The sequence below is a fragment of the Sparus aurata genome, chromosome 14, assembly GCF_900880675.1.
Source record: "Sparus aurata chromosome 14, fSpaAur1.1, whole genome shotgun sequence".
Taxonomy (NCBI): Eukaryota; Metazoa; Chordata; class Actinopteri; order Spariformes; family Sparidae; genus Sparus; species Sparus aurata.
This window is the reverse complement of record NC_044200.1, coordinates 550560-565226: the sequence shown is the minus strand read 5'-3', so window position 1 is coordinate 565226 and position 14667 is coordinate 550560. Positions and strand designations below refer to the sequence as shown.

Sequence of the window (14667 nt, the reverse complement as noted above, 5' to 3'; positions counted from 1 at the left end):
GCTCCTTTCCAGCAATGGGGAGACATTCTGAAACTTCATTGAGAGCTTGATGAGATCTCCTTTGAAACTTAGAGGGAGCCCAAGTTGAGATTTTCTGCACCTGTTTCTCAGGAGAAACAATTGAGAAACAGAAGAAATCAGCCACAGCCTCACTTTGGTCTCACATTGATCTCATAGTTGTCTAGGAGAAATGAATGAGACACTACTGAGATCTCTTTTCCAATTTTCGTTTCCTCTGGGATTCCACTGGGTCCCACTCTTTCCTTCCCAATTGGCAATTACTCTCAGGAAATTCAATGACTTGCAGGCAATGAAACCAGTACTACCAAGAGTGGCCCACCAGTACTATGACAACCTCCCTCATCAATAGACAGTGTGAAAATGAGTTTGCACAGCACCTGAGTGGAACTTTGATTAAGGGTGGGAAAGGAAAACAGTGATTACGGTTAGACATTAATAAACAACTTGGTTAAGGTTGACAAGTTAAACATCTTGGTTATATTTAGGAGGGTAAAACAACTTTGGTTATGTGATGTTTGCATTTATATGTAAGAGCGAAAAATGCCTAAGTCATGGCATATTCTGCCCAAGTCACTTTTTATTTGTTAGGGAATTGATGATGGGTCTTTTTCTTTTTGCATACTTGTTCACACATCTGGTTGAATGTACTGTTACAATATCAATACAAAATATCAATATGTTTTCTAAAAATTATGTTTTTTCTTGTTTTCCAAAAACTTTAAAATATGACTTATGCAATTATGCTATGAGGCTGACGATATGATGATTTCAGTGCATTTATTTGTGTTGTGCTTATCTCTTGATTTTGAGGAAATGTCTCTTCAGAATTCCTAGGCTTCATCTCATAATGCCGTTTCAAATTGGAAATCATCACAGCTTCTCCTGGCATATTGTAACGCCCCTTGTGGACTGTGGCGCAATGACTCTTGGATATTCTGCTGGTGTTGGTGTAATTATGGTTCGTGAATGTGTTTGTGAATAAGATGATATGTAAGATGGTTGTGGGTTAATTCAAGTCATTTGTTCTTTGATTAAATGGAGTTGAGTTTTAACAAGGATGATAAACATTTTGGCACCGTGAGTAAAAGGGTGTTTGCCGGGAGAAACTCCCCGTCCGTTACAATGTTTGCGTGATTGATATTACATGACGAAATGGGGTAGAACTACAAACTACGTCTGGCCTTTGTTACTGCTGCACTGTAAAATATGTGGGGCTTGTCCTGGTCAGAGTGAGAATAAATGCAAATTTTAAATCCCAACTTCTCTGATTGGCGGATGTTCACTGTTCACTTTGTAACAGCAGTTTACTTGGAAACACGCCATTTTCAATCTTTTACCACCGGCAAAATGTGAATGCGCGAACTGCCCCGAAAACGAAAGTGAAAGTTAAAAGTTGCGCTCGCAGCGGTGAGTGACCCAGCTGTCTCTGTATCGTTGGCATGGAGACAAGTCCCGGTGCACACGTGCTGACCCAACCAAAACCCATGATGAAGGAATAAAAGTTCGGGGGCCACAAACAGGAGGCCAGCGGGCCGGATGCGCCTATTGAGGATCGCTGATCTAGAGTGTGGCATGTCACATCACAACGTGAGCCAGAGTGTGGTTGTGTGAGGTAACGTGTCAGAGTGTGGTGGTGTGAAGTGCCATGCCAGAGTGTGGTGGTTTGACATGACATGCCAGAGTGTGCTGGTGTGACGTGACATGGCAGAGTGTGGTGGTGTGACTTGACATGTCAGAGTGTGCTGGTGGAACGTGACAAACCAGAGTGTGATGGAGTGCCCAGAGTGTGGTGGTCTGACGTGACATGCCAGGGTGTGGTTGTGCGACGTGACATGCCAGTGTGGTGGTGTGACGTGACATGCCAGAGTAAGATGTGGTTGTGTGACGTGACACGCCAGAGTGTACTTGTGTGACATGCCAGAGTGTGGTGGTGTGAAGTGACATGCAAGAGTGTGGTGGTGTGACCTAGAGTGTGGTGATGTTACGTGACATGGCAGAGTGTGGTGGAGTGACGTGACATGGCAGAGTGTGCTGGTGTGACGTGACATGACAGAGTGTGGTGGTGTGACCCAGAGTGTGGGGGTATGAAGTAACAATCCAGGTTGTCCTTGTGTGAAGTGAAATGCCAGAATGTTGTGGAGTGACACAGGTTGTGGTGGTGTGATGTGACATGACAGAGTGAAGTGACATGCCAGAGTCGGTGGTGTGACGTGACATGCCAGGGTGTGGTTTTGTGACGTGACATGCCAGAGTGTGGTGGTGTGATGTGACATTGCAGAGGTTGGTCGTGTGACATAACAGGCGAGAGTGTACTTGAAGCTTCTGGCGAGATTGTTCCCAACCTTTTTTGCCAAGGTTGTTTGAGTACCTGCCCGCTATTCCTGGTTCTGGACAAGAGAAACTTCAGGAATGCGTTCATGGATCTTTGTATATTTTAAACATACACTTCCTCAAGGGGGATTGGAGCAGATCTGCATTATGAAGCAAATCAATGGAGGGAGAACGTAGGCGAATGGTTTTGGCAGGTATCCCAGTGCTAAAAGCACATTCCCTGACCGGGAATCCAACCCGGGCCGCGGCGGTGAGAGCTCCGAATCCTAGCCACTAGACCATCAGGGATCCTGCATCTCTGCCTTCGAACAATGTGAGAGTAAAGTGAGGAATGACCAGTTCTAGGGTTGGCTTTTTTGAGTGAGTGAGTAAGAGACTATTATTGCATAAAAAGTACTAATTAAATGCTGTTTTTATCAGCTCTTCTGTGTCACAGGCATTTTGATCTGGCTTGATGAGACTGAAAAGCCTGTTTTGGGGTGCAAGAGTGTCTTACCACTCTTATCACGCCCAATTTCATCCGTTTTCGGAAGTTACGCAGGGTCTGCACGCAGGTTTCTGGTTTTACCATTATACAAGCTTACAGTCCTGTGGAGTGGTGTTTGGTTAAAACATGTACATTAGCATAGTAAAAACTCAAAAAGACATTTAAAAAAACATATATTTAATTTTTTTGGTGCAAGCCAGTCATTGCACTAGTCACTTCATTGTCACCCCATTGTCATTCCACAACAAAATTCATTCACAATCAACATCACCGTCATGAAAACCACAACAAGCAACCAAACAGCAATCTTCAGAGGTTATGGTATGCAAGAAGCCACACGATTCAGCTCCTCACACAGGAGCAGACACACTTAGCTTATTATAACTGCAGAGGGCTGGCGACATCGGGTTTTACAGTGTAGCAACTTCCGGAAATGGAGGTCAGATTAACTTACTATAATCCAAGGAAAAGGTAGCTGTTATACATGGTATGACATGTCTAATAAGTCATATAATCAAAGATCTCTGTGTTAAGTTCACTGATTTAATCTGATAGATTGAGAGGTAAAATGGTAAACGAACCATTGCAGGGCTAATGTGACAAGTTTTGTAAAACGCTTTACTATCTACTGATATTTTGGTCAGTATAGTCTACTGACCAAAGCGTTTTACAAAATTTGTCACATATACCCATTGAATGACGCAGTGGTGGCAGAGACTGCTATAAGAGGGTCCAACTGAGCAATTTGGAGTCTAGCGAACTTCCGATCACTGGAAGACCCGCTCTACCTTTCTGAGCAATATCTACCCCCAGAGAGTAATATTAAAATTGTGTCAAACCATTCTGTCCATTCTTAAGCTCAAAGGTCCACTTCTGAGCTTTTCTGAGCTTTCAACACAGCTGGCCAGGTGAAAGCAGCGTATGCATGGCACAAGAAGGAGGAAAAGGTTTGCAGTACAGCCCAACAGTCAACAAAAGATTATCTCAGATTATCACAAGTGTACATTAAAGAAATTCTGGTTTAGTTGTTGGTTGCGGTGTCACAATATACAATTTAGATGTTAATTGTCATATTCAAAAAGGAAAATTAGATATTGTAGACTAGCTAGCCTCCTAGCATGGTGCATTTTGTGCTTTCTTTTTTCTTAATCATTAAGTGTGTCAAATAACGATGTGTCAAATTAAGCAAAATTAACTTAAACTGACCACTACAATAATTCAGTTTCTTCCTTGGTGGTAATGCACCTTAATGCTGTTGGCTACCAGCCATGAAATGAGAAATAGCAGAAATAGTTAGCTAGCACAGTGTGTGACTGCTGAGAGAGAGAGACAATGTACCGGTAGTGTGACAGTGTCAAATCTTACTTTGAAAAAAAAAAGACGACTTTGACATGTGATTGAAAACTCTAAAAAAAAATGCTCACAAATGGGCCTTTTTTAGCTCAAGGTGCTGATGTCCTTCATGATAATAACATTTATCTCACACTTTTCACTGCAGATACATGAATAATTCTCAAAGGCAGAGCAGAGGACTGAATTATAATTTGTGATTAAGTGCCATAAAGGAAATGACTTAACATCAACCTAAATAATAAATCAATCAAACACATATATCTGCAGTAGATGTGCATGTTGAAGTAAAGTTGATGAAGTCAGGCCAACACAAGGAGCTCCCAGTAATCTTCAACCAGCCCTTCCCTTCTGCTGACCCAAGGAAAGGCTTCTGTGGCTTGACCAGTCTCTTTGATTCCAGGACACTGGCTCCACCTCAGAACACGCTGCAACCCCCCACCCACCCCCACGCCCTGCCACGCTCTCAGACAGGCAGGTCGTCTTAGTAACCTTAGTAACCAGGTCCATTTTATCCAGCAGCCTGAAAGCTGGTGTTTGGGCTCCAGAGGGCTGGGCGGTGCCCTCTTTCCCTGATCTGTGCCCTGGAAGGTGTAGCGTCTAGTATGTTTATGGTGGTCTATGCCCCCCCTGTCAGTCTCCTCTCCAACCGGTCCAGCTTAGCCAGGTTTTCCTTCAAGAGTTTGGAACCAGGGCTCAGAAGCAGTGCGCGCTGGTAATACATCCTGGCTGCTGCATAGTCTCCCTACACACACAAACACAAAACAATACATGCATTACAAACAGTAGGTTCAATCCAGAACGGCTTGGGGCTGTGGCGCTGTTGATACCTTCACTGTATTTAATTTAATTTAAACGCAAACTATGTAATATCTATCAATCAAAAGAAAAGCAACAGATGAGTGTTGTTTGGGGGAGCTGCTGTTCTGCTGCTCACAGTCAGCAAGCCCTGGAGGAAAGAGTCGGGTGCAGAGCCAGATCTTCTGTAGGAATAAACCACCAGAGTCATATCAGATTCTGCTCTGAGTGATCTCCAGGTGTTCAGGGACATGATTGTGTCCCTGAACAGTGATCTATAGCTAGCTATAGCAACGGACAGATGACCAAATGAAAGTCACCGTTGAGTAAATTTGTTTAATCATTTTTAGATATTTTAATACAGAAATCGTCCACATTATATATTTAGATTTTTGCCACAGAAGAACCAAATTCATGACGAATGAAACACGCATCTCTTAATATTGTCAGTGTCACTAATGACAAGGACCACTTCCAAGTGGCGAGTGAGTGAATGAAGCTACACAAATGTGGAATTCACATAATGCATTAATACTCTATGGGATAACTCGATATGGAGTTGGATAAATTATTTACATGATCTGAATCAATATCTTCACTAAGTAACAAGACAACATAAATCAGGTCTAAGTTAAACTTACAGACATGGTTCCCCACCACAGACTAACCTTGTTTGGACCCTCACTACATGGTTCTGACAATAGAGGAGACTGCATGTAGACCAAAGCCTAAATATCGTCTCTTTGCATTAACAGAGCCTGGTAAATAAAGGTAAGTGCAACGACCCTAGTGTTACCTTGTTTGGACCCAAGATGGTTTGCAAAACCAGGTGGCACCTGGTTGTCACAGTCCCCCCGAGACCGAGGAGACGCTAGCATCTCCTGGATCTCAGCGGCTGTCCAGTTGCTCATCTTAATGTCTGCAGATAAAGTGATGGACTGACTGCTGTGATCAGCTGTTTCTTGGTTTTAAAACACTGTGGGTACAGTGCAGATCATTGACACCTCCGCCCACCTCACGCAGAGGCCGGCACATTTCCGCCTCGTTTTTAGATAGCAAGCGAGGCGGAAATAAGTGTACCCTCTGAGGCGGAAAATCCAGACCTCCAATTTGCCGCCCTCTGTCTAAAACCGCAGACTGAGCCGCCAAAAGGACGGGCGAATTGGCGGCTTGGTGCTCTGTCTAAAAACACCTAGCCAATGGTATGCTAATGAGCAAGTCCTGCCATATCAACTACAATAAACAACTTCCTGGGGTTTTTTTTTTTTTTTTTTTTTTCAAAACACTGACATGTGTCTATCCTATACTGATAGCAGCCATGTATGAACTAATGCAGTGACATAGGACCTGCTGGGAGGACATGTGAGTCATGTAAGCTAACTAACCCATCAAATCGATCACCTAAGGCTGTAAGCCACTGAAAAATAATCATAGATCTGTTGTAATTCCAATTGCAGTTCTAGTATAAGCTAATATTTTCAAGAGATGATTGTTCCAGCAGACTGTAAGTAAAGTAGAGTAGAGTAGTGTAAGTATTTGTTATTCTAGGCCACAGGGTGACTTCAAATAAATATCTTTAAAAGTACATCTATACCATAAACAATAATACACACAGTGTTTCATCCAAGTACTGTTTCTAAATTCTTTCCTTTTCAGTTGATGTAGAATTCTGGAAGCTGTTAATCTATTTCCGTAATTATAGTTTTCAGAGTCTGCAGCGTTCCTCTGACTCACCTGTGTGGGACAGAGATTATATAGAAACTTCATCCTCATTTGAAATGCTCTGTGTGCTCAGCTCAACTTGTTCTGAAATGCAGCTTAGATAATTGGACGCTGTGTGACACAATAACAGCCCCCCGACAAGTATTTTGAGAGTTCAAGTTCACTGATTGGTTTATATCTGGTTTTGGCCAACCTGAGGCCGCAGGTGAGAGCCCTGCTAGACCCTCTGCAATTTGCTTATCAGCCCCACTTGGGAGTTGATGACGCTGTCATCTACCTGCTGCAACGAGCCCATTCGCACCTGGATGGTGGAGGAGGTACTGTGAGAATCACATTCTTTGATTTCTCTAGTGCTTTTAACACCATTCAGCCACTGCTACTGGGGGAGAAGCTGCGGGTGATGGGTGTAGACGACACAATGATCTCCTGGATTACTGACTACCTGACAGGCAGGCCACAGTTTGTCCGTCTGGGCAGTGTTCTGTCTGATGCGGTGGTTAGTGATACAGGAGCTCCACAGGGGACTGTACTGTCTCCTTTCCTGTTCACCTTATACACCACTGACTTTCAGTACAACACCAGGTCGTGTCACCTGCAAAAGTTTTCTGACGACTCGGCTGTTGTTGGGTGTATAAGTGAGGGACAGGAGGAGGAGTACAGGGCACTGGTAGACAACTTTGTGGAGTGGACTGGACAGAATCACCTGCGGCTGAACATCAGCAAGGCCAGAGAGATGGTGATAGATTTCAGGAAGAAGAGGAAGACGGCTTTCCAACCTCTGTGCATTCTGGGAAAGGATGTGGAGGCGGTGGAGGATTACAAGTACCTGGGTGTTACCATCAACCACAGACTGGACTGGAGATCTAACACTGAAGCTGTTTACAAGAAGGGGATGAGCAGACTTTACTTCCTGTGGAAGCTGAGATCCTTCAACGTGTGCAGCAAGATGTTGAAGATCTTTTATCAGTCTGTGGTGGCCAGTGTACTTTTCTTTGCTGTGGTTTGTTGGGGAAGCAGCATTGGAGCCAGCGACACCAACAGACTCAACAAACTGATCAGGAAGGCTGGCTCTGTGATTGGCTGCAAACAGGACACTCTGGAGGCTGTGGTGGAGAGGAGGACACTGAAAAAACTGTTATCCATCATGGATAATCCTCTCCACCCTCTCCAACTCACACTGGTCAGACAGCGGAGCACCTTCTCCGGAAGGCTGCTTCAGCTTCGCTGTCGTAAGAATAGGTACAGGAAATCTTTCCTGCCACAATCCATCACTTTATACAATAACTCTTTCACCTCTGCCTGACAGAGAACTCTGGTCTCTCTACTGTTTTGTTGTATATATTATTAATGTTATAGTATATTTTGCATATTTTGTTTTGTTGTATATATTATTATTGTTTATTGTTTATAGCACACTGTGCACTGTATATATACACTATGTATATATTGGATTCTATTTATGTTATGTACAAAGTGTTTTATTTGCTGACCCACTACTGCTGTAACAAAATAATTTCCCAGTCTGGGATCATTAAAGTAATTCTATCTATCTATCTATCTATCTATCTATCTATCTATCTATCTATCTATCTATCTATCTATCTATCTATCTGTATGCTTGGCTAGAATCTCTAAAAGTTTTCAGAGTAAAAATCCTTTGTATGTTTGTTGTTAATCCTTTGGTTAAGGTTGTTAAGGACAGTAACAATTGTGGCTTGTATGGAGTTGAATGTGCAAAATGATTCAGAATACCCTCTTCCCTACAGCAAAACCTCAAGTTGTTTGTTCCCTTATCACAGTATAGCACATTGTTGTTGAATTCTGACTTAAAAGACGATGTGCTGTTTGATACCTTAATGTGCTGAATCCCTCCCATGTTCATCCAGGCCTGGGACTGGTCAGGTTTGAGCTCCACAGCCAGCTTGTAGCTCTAGCAGGAGAAGACAAAAACAGACTGGGGTCAGTGTCACATCTTATCAGGCAGTCACACCCTTCCTGTCATGGAACATAAAAGGGGATTCACACTGGGGTCTGAGAAGCTACGGTATGAGCAGATCCAAGAGCCATTGAAAATCCAGTCATCCAAATCACATTTGAAGGTGGTTTAGAAACTATCTTGTTGTGTGTCCTGACAGGAATGGACAACCTTTGAATGAATGAAAATGTGTGTAAATTTGGTGCTAGCAAGTAAATGTACAACCCAAACAAGCTTGAGAGGTGAAAGCAAAGATCGCAGTCCAACTGTTTACTGGAAAGGGGAAATTAGACCACACGTGACCATGTGTGGTCTGATTTTCACTGCAGACAGATCTGAAGCCAGATGCATGACACTAATGCGTGCGACTACACTCAGTCTCAGCGCAAGACACTTGAGTTGAATTAGATGTGAAGCCCTTAGCTGAGTTGCAAGAAAACACTACACAGTGAACTTGACTTCAGGCACTGATTGGCTCAGTGATTCAGTAAAAATTGGGACAATGACGGGTCGAAGAGTTTACTTCATAACTACAGGACACTATGAAGAAAGTGACCCTCTTTAGGCTAAATATAAAATGTCACAGCCTCTTGCATTTCCAAGTTTCTTTAGGAAATACTGACTTTATTGTGATATTTTTCTTTGTAATGTACTCTAGTACTCCATAGTGATTAGTAAATGTCAAATGTATTATTGTAATCAATCATTTAACAACATCACTGACAGGCATAGCACTGCATAACTTTAACTTACAAGTCTGTCATAAAATACAAAGCTGTGCATTAGGAATGCACCATATTCAATTTTGCCTTGACTGATTGCAATGCTGATGAAATACATAAATAACTAAAAAATATGCTTATGCCCACTTTTATTATGATGGTAAACTGGCAGATGCAGGCATACAATATTTTTTCAAAATGTACACATTCAAAAAAATAAGAAAATCACTTCTAATACAACTCTCAACAGTCCGCATAGTGTGAACATATTATATTTGCAGAAATGTTAAATTCAGACAAATATCAACAATTAAAGCTGTAATTGTACGTCATTGATGATATCACTGTGCAACTGTTTAGTTCCTCGCCAGTAACCCCTTGTCACTTTGAGGACAGATTGAATACATTAACCCTACATTGTGGGACATCTCTCTGTCTACTTGAGTGATCCTCAGTTCCCCAGAAGAGATTTCAAGCTTGCACTGTATCTATACAGGTTGTATAGTAAAAACAGCATGTTAGCAACATTAGCTTCAAATCCTCATCTGTGCCTACACTGGAGGCATTCAGGTACTGTATTGAGCGCAGGCCACTGACAAAAAAAAGATGTGACATAAAAATACACTAAGTGAGTAAAACCCTGCAGCGTGAGTTCACATTTGGACACTGGTAGGTGGAGATTTGGAGCTTCCTGTGTCAAGGTGAAATCCAGTGTTTTTGAATAGTTATATATAGACACAATGCATTGCTCCAGCCATGAGCACACCAAGCAGCAGTGTGTGTGCTTTCAGTGTTCTATAGGAAAAAAAATTCAAGGACAAAATACACACAGCATTGAATGTATTCACTGAAGACAGCAGCTGGTGATCACTGCTTCTATCCCATGCATAGAACTCATTTAAGTCATCCAGTCTGACCATCTATACTATTTTCCTCTTCAGTGTTAGGGGGGCCTTCTACTGCAAGTAAATCTTGGTTATTTTGGTAGAATGGTTAATATTGATCTGTATGGAACAAATAGTTAGATTTGAACAAAAAGTCATAACCCAGCAGCACCCAGCCAAAGTAGATTTCATGAACTACCTCTTAAATAAAAAAAAATATTAAAAACGGAACTGAGAAACCTATGAGGTTTAAAAAACTTATCAAAACTGTTCAGCTCTATTTTAAAAGCCAAAGAATTGTGAATAAACAGCAGTGGAGACAGTCTGCAGTAATTAAAACATGTATTCATGTGTCTCTGCAGGGATTAAGGCAGGGCTTTGCCTGTTTGAATGATACACATTAGACAGACATAAAAGTCCTTTAATAAACCAGTTTCAAACCGTATTTCAAACAATTTCTCTGCTGTTCTCCTTGTGCTTAGAGTCTTCTCCCTCTGCTGTGTATGATTTCTCTTCTCTTAGGAAGTCAGTTAGTGCTTCCTGTGTAGGAAAAGTGCCTTTCAGAAACTTCCATCACAGGTTAAATGTGCGCCAGTAGATCTGTTTCAATTGTAATCACAGTAATGAGCTGGATCTCTGGCCTGTTTTTTATGAGGTTAGACCTCTAATAGCAGGTCTCTTATCACCTTTTTCAATCAATTCATACTGCAGCTGAAAACCCTAACCCTACCGAGAATTTACATGTGGCTGGGTGGTGGATTATTTTCAAATGTAACTTCATAAGAAAATTCTGTCTCTCCTTTATACCTTTTCCCTGCTTGCTACATGAATCATAACATTTACAATAACATAGTCTTGGGCTAAGGTCTCAGATTCAGCAGCACTGGATGGCTTGGGATATAAAAGGCACAGGAAAAGGATTTGTTTTGAGCCCTGCCCAGAACTCTATTCAGACAATGACACTTTAAGATACTCAATGCATAAAAAAGGTTAAACAGTGAAGTGTAATGATCCACGCTCTGCTCTATGTGTGTGTTAGTTTGTTAGTAGCTGTTTGTAACATTGTAATGTTACAGGTGGGACAGGTAGGCTAAATATAAATGATGCATCGTTCTTCTGCACTGCTAACTAGCAAATCATGGACAAGTTTGTGAAAGGACTGCCAGGTATACATAAAGCAGCAGATGAATAAACACTAAATGTCACAACTACAAAAACAAAGACAAGAAAATATGACGAGGCACATCCCACCCTCTGCTTCACCAGTGCAACGGTGGGTAATGAGGAGAGACCACGGTGTGTTGTCTGTCCCGAAATATTAGCTTCTGACAGTATGAAGCCGAACAAGTTAATATGCCACTTGGAGACTTCACATCCGGAACACAAAGAGAAGCCCATTGGTTTCTTCAGAAAAAATAAATAAATACTCAACTGTCGTGCACAACAGAGTTACTTTACTAAAGCAGAATCTGTGCCTTCAAATGCTCAACTCGCCTCCTACAAAGTAGTGTACAGAGTTACTCAGTGTAAAAAGCTGCACACAATAGTGGAGGTATTAATACTACCTTCTGCTATTGATATGGTTTGAACTATGATTGATGAAGCAACAGCCAACAAACTAAAGGCTATTGCACTGTCAGACAATACTATTGCGAGGTGCATTTATGCCATGTCAAAAGACATAGAGGAGCATGAGAAAATACGACACAACTGTTTTGCCCCCGAAGATAGATGAAGTGACTGACAGTAACAAAGAGTGTTTATTAATAGCATACATCGGATTCATTGATTTGCTGTTCTGCAAACATATAACTACCAGCGTCACTGTAGACGAGTTGTTAAAAATCATTGACACTTACTTTACAGAGGCTGATCTGACATGGGAGGACTGTCAGGGGATTGCTTGACATCTTTTTTATCTACAAAAGGGGGAGAATAGGAGCGAAAACATCTCAAGGGCTGATGTAATGATGTCCAATTCTCAGACACAGGATGTCTCCTTAGATGCGTTGCAGTGAAATTTCCTGGGAGTGTAACAATTTCTATGGTGTCTCAATGGCAAAAAAGCCTTGGCAAATTCCCAGAATGCACTGTAAAAAGAAGTGTGTTTCTGTGCACACTGAGGTCACTGATTTGAAGTGAAATCATGACATTCTTCTCTAATATTCCAGAAGTTTCTACTCACAGTCTCACAACAGCTGCCAAAAACATGAATATAAATAATTTAAAGTATATTCTTGAGTACAAGTGAAACTTTCATATATTCTAGATTCAGCACACACAAAGTTAAATATTTCAACTGTTTCACTTTTGTTTTAATTTGGATTATAATGGCTCACAGCTCATGAAAATCAAAAATACAATATAGCAAAATATTTGAATATAACATAAACAAAAAGGATTTATAATAGGGGTGCACCGATCCGATATTAAGATCGGATATCGGCACTGATATTGACAAAACAGCTGGATCGGGGATCGGAAAAATGAACAGCCGATCCAGTTTTTTTCTCCGTCGCAGCACATCCTACGTTATTCGTCAGCGTGTGTGTGTCGCATGCTGGAAGAGCACTAGTTGTTGTTTGACCAACTTTTTATTAGTTTATTCTCAGGTTCAGCTGCTATGTTTTATTTTGTATTCCTGCTTGCAGGACGTTGCACTTACATCACATTTCTCCGCTGATTAGCTGTTAGCCCCGCCATCAGTTGTTAGCCTCACCGATCAGCTGTTAGCCTAGCAACGCTAACTTTCAAACCGACGTACTCAATACTATGTGGGCTGTCCATCGGGACATAAAAAATCGGATTGGTGCATCCCTAATTTATAATACAGAAATGTCCACCTTCTGAAATGATTTATGCACCTAATACTTGGTCTGGGTTCTTTTGCACAAATGACTGCATCAATGTAGAGGCTCAAGGGTTCAAGCCAGGACTTTGGGAAGACCATTCTAAAACCTAAATTCTAGCTTGATTTAGCCACTTTTAAAGGGTGTTTGATTATCTTGTTGGAACAAACAACTGCACCCAAGAGCCAATCTTCTGGCTGATGATTTTTGGTTTTCCTGAAGAATTTGGAGAATTCACTTTCTTTAGTGCACCAGATCCAATGGCAGAAAAACAGCCCTGCATCATAATACTACCACTGTGGCATGAGCCTGTTTTCTTTTTCGTCAGCCTGCACTTGCGCAACACTGTAGGTACTGCTCTATGGCATGTTGAAAAACTAAATAAAAGGCAGCAGCCTGTTGCATGGCCAATCTTCTCTGCTTTACATTTGTTCAAGACTTACATCTCAACTCAGTAAGCAAACATACCCATTTTGTAGACTTGTAGTCAAGACCGCCTAAACCGAGACAAGACACTACCAACACCAGAGGGAATCAAGACCAAGACAAGACCAAGACCAAGACCAAGACAGACCAAGTCAAGACCAAGACTAGTTCAGCTCAAGACCGAGACAAAAAAAAGTGTTATACATACATGTACCACATCATATACCACATCAAACATTTAATAAAATAAAATATATAATAATAAAATAAGGCTGCATTGCATGTTGATCATGTATGGAAGCAAATTTGTACCATAATTCAAATTAAAATGCATTTACAGAAATGCTTTTTCATTTTAGGAATGTAGCTGCATTTTTTGACTCATAAATAAAATTAGTAATAAATCATCCAAATTGCATTTTCATTTTCTTCTTCAAGACTGCTCATTTTGTAACTTAATTCAAATGATAAAGAAAAGGACATTTAAGATTTAATATTCAAAAGATGACCCAGCAAATAGGTACCAAAATTCAATTTGAAATGTCAAATTTGAAAATTAAAATGCATTAGCAGAAATGCTTTTTCATTTCAAAGTCAGAGCTGCATTTTTTGACTCATAAATAAAATTAGTAATAAATCATCCAAATTGCATTTTCATTTTCTTCTTCAAGACTGCTTAGTATGTAACTTAATTCAAATGATAAGGAAAAGGACATTTAAGATATAATATTCAAAAGATGGCCCAGCAAATAGGTACCAAAATTCAATTTGAAATGTCAAACTTGAAAATTAAAATGCATTAGCCGCAATGCTTTCTCATTTCAAAGTCAGAGCTGCATTTTTGACTCATAAATAAAATTAGTAATAAATCATCCAGATTGCATTTTAATTTTCTTCTTCAAAACTGCTCATTTTGTTACACAAAGACAAGGAAAACTGCTTTTTCGTTTTGAAGCCCTGCCCCCGCAAAAAAAGGTCCGGCCATGGTTCGCGTTTGCTTGGTTAAATCAGCCGCACATTTGTTTTCCAGTGCGAAATTCTCTAACATTTACGGTGATCGTAATGAAGCCGCTCTGAAGAGCTGCTGGCAGTGACGGTGGGT

At 41.0% G+C, this 14667-nt stretch overlaps 1 protein-coding gene and 1 non-coding gene across 2 annotated transcripts in view; both read right to left on the bottom strand.

Annotated features, from left to right (window-relative positions):
- Nucleotides 1-2568: 2568 nt before the first annotated feature.
- trnae-cuc (transfer RNA glutamic acid (anticodon CUC)) lies at nt 2569-2640 on the bottom strand. The gene has a single exon. It is a non-coding gene; the product is annotated as a tRNA-Glu (tRNA).
- A 355-nt stretch (nt 2641-2995) lies between these two features.
- Nucleotides 2996-14667, bottom strand: part of tmtc1 (transmembrane O-mannosyltransferase targeting cadherins 1) — a 276866-nt gene continuing 265194 nt past the window's right edge. The window contains exons 18-19 of the mRNA XM_030439340.1: nt 8562-8639; nt 2996-4934 (exon numbers count right to left, since the gene is read on the bottom strand). Of these exons, the coding sequence (XP_030295200.1) occupies nt 4809-4934; nt 8562-8639 (204 nt within the window). The 3' untranslated portion in view covers nt 2996-4808. The remainder of the gene's footprint in view (nt 4935-8561; nt 8640-14667) is intronic.